Source organism: Silene latifolia, chromosome 7 (genome assembly GCF_048544455.1).
Source record: "Silene latifolia isolate original U9 population chromosome 7, ASM4854445v1, whole genome shotgun sequence".
In the NCBI taxonomy this organism is placed as follows: Eukaryota; Viridiplantae; Streptophyta; class Magnoliopsida; order Caryophyllales; family Caryophyllaceae; genus Silene; species Silene latifolia.
Genome location: NC_133532.1, coordinates 124,425,209 through 124,431,714, shown reverse-complemented (window position 1 = coordinate 124,431,714; position 6,506 = coordinate 124,425,209). Strand labels below are relative to the sequence as shown.

Sequence of the window (6,506 nt, the reverse complement as noted above, 5' to 3'; positions counted from 1 at the left end):
TTGCAGGGGTCTTAAGGATCCGCTTGCCCCTGTTATTCCTAAAATTAGAGTAATATGTAGGTCTTTTCATATTAATTTAGATTTTGTCTCTCTTTCCGAAACTAAGTGTGAGGTACGATCAGTTGATGTTCTTTTGCGACCTATGGGTTTCCTTCATTCTGCTGGTTGTGATGCTAACGGCTTAAAGATGGAGCACTGGGTTGGCTGGAGATCGGTTTTCCTAGAGGAGGAACTAATCAGTACCGAAACATATAATGAAATACTGTAATTATCGAAACTGAAAATTCATATGCTCCGTAAAAGTTAGAACTAGAACTGTTTACGACCCATCGTGTCCAGTGTCCACTGAACCCAAACCGGATGCAATTGTACAAACAATGTTTAAAATTACATGGATTAATCAAGTACTTAAGAGGATCCCAAGTCTTTTAATTTACACACATAACCGAGGTCAACTGAAGATTGAAAGTTGAAACCCCCTGTAACCCGAGATCACCTCTACCTAGTGCGAGCTAACATTACATACAAATGAACGCTTGACAAAGAGCTAACAATTCTTAAAATCCAGAGACAGAGAAGTGCATATTATACATTTACATTATACTACTACTCGAGGAAGAGTGGAAGACTATTTAATTAAGACGAGCAGGCCAAGTTATCGAAACCAAACCCCAAAATGGATTTACGATAGAAACAGAGGGGCCTGTTCGTTGTACATGCAAAGGGGATCAACCCAAAGATGAGGAGGTTCAAACTGAACTACAACATCAGGAGACGCTGTTGGAACGGAAAGTAGCTTCATAGCCTCGTCTAAGGCTGCTCGTGTCACATATCTCGATGCATGAATAATAATCTCTTCGAGAACCACAGAGTTTTGGAGCAAAAACTCGAGAAAATGAAAGAGGGGCTCCATTGATCGGCAAGAGACTTGAAACCCGACTACCTTGACAGTTTTAAGATGCAGAAGCCGACACTTTGAAATTGTACTCCATGACTTCCAATAGTGCTTTGAGTCAGCACTAGGGGGTTTCGCGTGTTCTAAAACACACTAGAATCATAATGTCCTTGGTTAGTAGTAGTATATTAAAAGAGTTCGAACTTAAATACACACCAATGATGCATTTGATGAAGAGGATGATATGATGCAAATTGTAATTTAGAGTAACATCCAATACTATAAATTTGTGGACAAAAATGATCCGCTAAATTTGATGTTTATTATAGAGAAAATTGTTGATTGCAGTCTTATAAAAATCACTTTTTGAAAATTACAACCTTATATAATTTTATTTTTTTAAAATTACAGCCATAATAACACTTTTGATCAGAAATTACAACCAAACGTTTTACTCCGGTGGAAAATTGAGACAAATTTGAATTTTTGTGACTTAAGTTCATTTTTTAGGACGAAAATACCCTTACAATCAACCTATAACAACCCCTTATGTTCATCCTCTTCATCAGAATTCGCAACTCCATCTTCTCTCAAACTCTCCATTTCTTCTTCACCAATATTACCTAATCTAATTCGTCTCTTTTATTCACATTCTACCCTAATCAATTTAATTGAACTAGTATGGATCCCGCGCATACATGCGCGGTATTCATAGATCTTTTACTTACTTTATAATGTATTATTTAAGATTTAAAATTGATGTATTATTAATTTTTCATATTTTAATGAGGATAAAAAATTGAAATGGAAAATTAATTAAAAGAATTAAGTAAATTCATGAAAATGTATATTTTAATGAAATTTTTCATCACAAAACTAATGATTTCAATTTATAAATTATCTCAAATAATTTTAAAGTTTTTTTTTGTCAAGAAATTAATAATATAAGTTCATAATTTTTTTTATACGAACTAAATACTCGTACTTGGTAAAAAAAAATTATGCGAAACTAATAATATCAAATTTTTCGGTTTTTCATATACGAATTTTAGATTTATACCATTTTTGTTTTATTTTTAAATTAAAAGATTATAATTTAATTAAAAAAATTTATAATGATTAAAGATTATATCTTAACTAAAAGATAATAATTTAATAAAAATAGAGTTTTGCTTCTTTATTTAGCCAACTTCTTTTTGGAGGGAAAACTTTTGAAATTTTTTATTCTTTTAGTAGTAAAAATAAAGGGGAATGCAAGTTGAAAAAATATTATCCCCTTTTTAAATGTCATAGAATTATTTATTGTATGAAATAAATCAATATGGCATAATCAAAGATAAGATATAATGAAGCCCAAAGCCCAATATAGAGCAACTCATTTAAGCGGGAAAACTTGAGAATCTCTTATTCTTTTAGTTTAAGGGGATTGTAATTCTATTATATCCATTTTCTCTTAAAATAAATTAGTGTTCTTCATCATCAATTTTCCCCAAATTGAAAATAATTAAAGTTCTTCAATTTTGGGGAAAATTTGAGAGATTAGTGGGGAGGAAGATGAGGGGTTTAGGGGTTTAGGGTTAAATGAGAGGTAAAGTGAAATGAACCGGGTAAGTAGGCAAACAAATAGGGAAGGGTATTTCGGTCACATTTTAACAAAATTCACCGGAAACGTCATCGACGTGCAATTTTCAAAGAAAAGTGATATTATGGCTATAATTTCAAAAAAAAATTATATAAGGCTGTAATTTTCAAAAAGTGGTTTTTATAAGGATGTAAGCCTGTAATCAACAATTTTCTCATTATTTTATCGTGAAGTAGCACAGTGCCTACCCAATTCATCTGAAATATCCTTTCAAGGACAAAATTGCTTATATCTGACCCCTTTACCCTGTCAGAGGTCGAAAAGATTGAGACAGTTGGGTAATGTTGTTGCTAATGCTTTACTTTTTTGCTTCAGAATACGATGAATGTATAGCATTTTATGGGAAGTGTTAGAGTACTCTTGCTCTTGGCTCACAGAGGGTGGACTACTAGTTGTCATATTTGACAATGTAAACGACTGATGGAGACAATAAACAGGTTATGCCAAACATACCGTGTCTGAGCAATAAGAGAGTTCGATGACTAGAGATTCCAAGTAAGGCGAACTGTGCAACAGGCTTGCTAAGCCAAGATGGCTCCATTCAACGATAGGTATGCACAGAGTTAGACATCTTCGCGGCGACCAAGGAGATGATAAGTTATATGCTTCACGCATCGATAAAGCCTACACAAGTGAAAGTTGCAAAATCCATGACAGTAGAAACCAAGTTAAGGTGATGTTTGGCCTAGTTTATATGAAATAACTTTTACTTTTTAGAATGAGTTTTTTCATAAACTACTTTTTGAAAAAGTTGTGGTTGTTTGGCCTAACTTTTGTAAAAGTAGTTTCTTAACAAATTGATGTGTTTGGCCTACTACTGCTTTTTAGTTTTTTTTTTTAGTTTCCATAATCCTAAGAGTTTTTGGGAGAAGTAGAAGCAGAAGCATCAATTTGGTGCTTCTGTTTCAAGTTGCTTTTTATTAACTTCTGACTTTTCAAAAGTAGTTTTTTATCTCCCTAAATTATAGTGTTTGGCCCAGTTTCAACTTTTACAATTAGAAAAGCACTTAGAAAGCTTGGCCAAACACCCCCTAAAAGCAAAAGGGACAAGCCACAATCAATGTGATTAATGAAGCCAATTGTGAGACATAACACAAATTTAGACCTCGACAATAACTTAATATTAAGATAAAAACACATTAAAACAATGACAACCAACTTCCACTGCAAGGGTCAGCATCCGTCGAACTATCCCAATTCCCAAAACAATCGATAACGAAGGAAAATGGGATAATCCGAACATCAGAACATCTATACAAACCGTCCATCCTAAATTATGCATCTTAACGGTAATGAACCTAATATTGAGAGTGATCTTAAGAGAAATCATCTAAGCACGTATACTGAGCATCAAAAATTTTTATTCTGAAAAATTGTTAGCCTGCACAACGCTGCTATCAGGATTAATAACACCCAAAAGGAAAGCACAGTGCCCACATAATGTCAAATGAAATGGGTACGGGTGTGCTGGAATTCCACTTCGAGAGTTTTTGAGGAGTTTTGAGGTTGCCAGGATTCGAACCCGTGACTTTTGGTCACACTGGCTCTGATACCATATAGATGAACCATCTCAACCAAAACCCTAAGGTCATGGCTGAGGCCCAACTATTATAATTATTCCTATTAATATACTCGTATAAATGTTACCCTAATCCAACTCTCCTAAGTTTCGTAAGGTGAAGAGGCACAACATAAAATACAGAGAAGCCCTAGTCTTCTGACATAGTGATATATAGTCTTTTTCAGTAACCACTACCACATCAACTCAATGGCGTAAATATAATAATGTCACGCTGCAATAACAACTAAATTTCACAATCAAAACAGGGGAAAAAGGCATTTTGTACCTTAATGATTATTCCACCAATCGTCACTACTTTGACAAGACAAAGGCTCTCAAGAACTTCTCTAGCAATTTCTTCATCTCTTGCAGCAAACCACAAACTCCTGGACTCATAACTTCTTTTGGAAATGATAGTAAAAGACATCACTGCATTCACCAAGCTCCCTAAGTCCATGAGTCGAAGTTTTGTCCTAAACAACGAACCTGACACTTCCAACGATACAAGATTCGGCCCTGAAATCTCCAGCACATAATCTACCCCCTTTTCTATCACATAATTAGGATGTTGCTCCCCAACAATGCGCAACACCCTCAAACTACCGGAATTAATCATCAACTTATCGAATCCTGTGCATTTTCTCAACTCCAATGTCTCCAATACACTACACCCACTCAAAATCCTCGAAATCAATACCTCATTCAACCTTGTTTGGGTTATACTCAACAATTTTAGTCTACTACAGTTCATTTTCCCCCTCATCTTGAAATCACAACAACAAATAACCAACTCCACTAGGTTCACATTCTTGTACAGACTTTCCGGCAATGGGTACATAAAAGCTGAACCATTAAGCCCACGATAAGGACGCTTCTTGTTGAAATTCAAATGGACCGATTTTACCTGCTAGAGAAAAATTAATCTAATCAATTTCCAATCATTCAAAACAGAACTCCATAACTTTTATCTGACTTTAAGCAGCCTATTCAGCAATCAGATTTTTCTTTATAATAGTAACAATCAGAGATGCAATCAAAGGAGGACAACGGCTTAGAACAGTAGCAGAGCGAGGAGTGCAAGGAGACTAACAGAGGTTGCCGACTGCCGTCACTCAAAGTAATGTAAAGTTTACATTTTATAATTATAATTTCTGACGTTTTTGGTATGTTACACTATCTCATTACTAATTTATCCAAAAAATAGCAGAACTATATTTTAGCCACAGCCCCCAAACTTCGAATCCTGATTCCGTCACTGGTTAAAAGAATTGAATTTCTTTTGATAATGCCGATTTCAATACTCACAAGTTATCCAATACTCACATGAAACTACAACTAACACAATTATCATCTCATTTCATACCTTATCCAACTATCTATATCCCTTCTACACTCAAACCACAACTAAACTAGAAACAGTTCAGAAACAAAAAAATTCCAATGATCAACCGAATCTTTAATCATACCGCAACAATCAATTTCGAAGGAAAATTGGTCGAAGACGAAACCCTAGCGCAGTGTCAACAAATTCGACAAATACGACGCCGTTTTTGCCGTATTCACAATTTATCCAATAATCTGCATAAAACTACAACTAACAAAAACAATTTCTATCTAAATTCATAACTTATTCAACAATCAGCATTAATTTACACTCAAAACTCTAATTAAACTTATCACAACCCTAATTTTTCAAATAATTAACACCGAAATTTCAAAATTACACGGTCTAGTAACAGAAATTCATACCAATAAACTATACAAAATCAAAATAACGCGATAATTTACCTGCTTTTGAGCTGCGAAATTCAACCACGCATCAACAGAATCTTTAATTAAAGTATTATAATCAATTTCAAGGGAAAATTTGTCGATAAATTTGCGATCATGAAGCCGTATCGCAGCGTCGACAAGTTCGACAAATACGGCGCCGTTTCTGCCGGAATATTTATCGGAGAAGGTAAGTGAGTCGACCGAGTTCCAGAGCGAGTTGAATCGTTTCGATAAAACACTTGTTCTTGCTGCTTCTTCAGTGTAGAGGTGAGAGAGGATGTGAACGAGTGGAAGATCCGGTAACTCACTGAGTCGAGAGAGAGTTAGTGTGTGATGCTTTTTGTTGTGTGTTTCATTTCCGCCGTCCGATTCTCCGGTGATCGGACGTTTGAGATTTACGCCGGCGAATTCCATATAATGTCTCCGGCGAATAATACTCGATTTTTTTGAAGATTAAAATATTAAATCAACTTGAAAGTTAATTGTTTATTACTCCACCCATTTTTTTTTTATTTCACCTCATTTCTTTTTGCACGGTTATTAAGAAACCGATTAAAGAATGAAAAAGCAAGGAAGGAGATGTAGGTGGGTCATGTTAATAGTAGAAAATTGATTAAAGAATGTAAAAGTAGTGA

General features: G+C 34.7%; 1 protein-coding gene across 2 annotated transcripts; it reads right to left on the bottom strand.

Moving 5' to 3' along the window:
- Positions 1–318: 318 nt before the first annotated feature.
- LOC141592959 (putative F-box protein At1g49610) lies at positions 319–6,406 on the bottom strand. 2 transcript variants are annotated; one of them, XM_074413863.1, is made up of 4 exons: positions 5,887–6,406; positions 4,385–5,005; positions 2,991–3,161; positions 319–1,048 (listed from the first exon to the last, which is right to left on the bottom strand). In XM_074413863.1, exons 1-4 carry the CDS (start codon positions 6,283–6,285, stop codon positions 683–685), a joined length of 1,557 nt encoding a protein of 518 aa, XP_074269964.1. In that variant the 5' UTR covers positions 6,286–6,406; the 3' UTR covers positions 319–682. The 2 variants fall into 2 exon arrangements, with proteins under 2 accessions (XP_074269964.1, XP_074269965.1); XM_074413864.1 differs by having other exon boundaries at positions 4,385–5,002; positions 5,887–6,391.
- Positions 6,407–6,506: the final 100 nt, after the last annotated feature.

Coding starts and splice junctions, on each gene's coding strand:
- LOC141592959 (XM_074413863.1), bottom strand. CDS start 6,285: ATGGAATTCGCCGGCGTAAATCTCAAACGTCCGATCACCGGAGAATCG. Junction 5,006..5,886: donor ATTTCGCAGCTCAAAAGCAG/GTAAATTATCGC, acceptor ATTTTTCTCTAG/CAGGTAAAATCGGTCCATTT. Junction 3,162..4,384: donor TTGGTGGAATAATCATTAAG/GTACAAAATGCC, acceptor TCACTTGTGTAG/GCTTTATCGATGCGTGAAGC.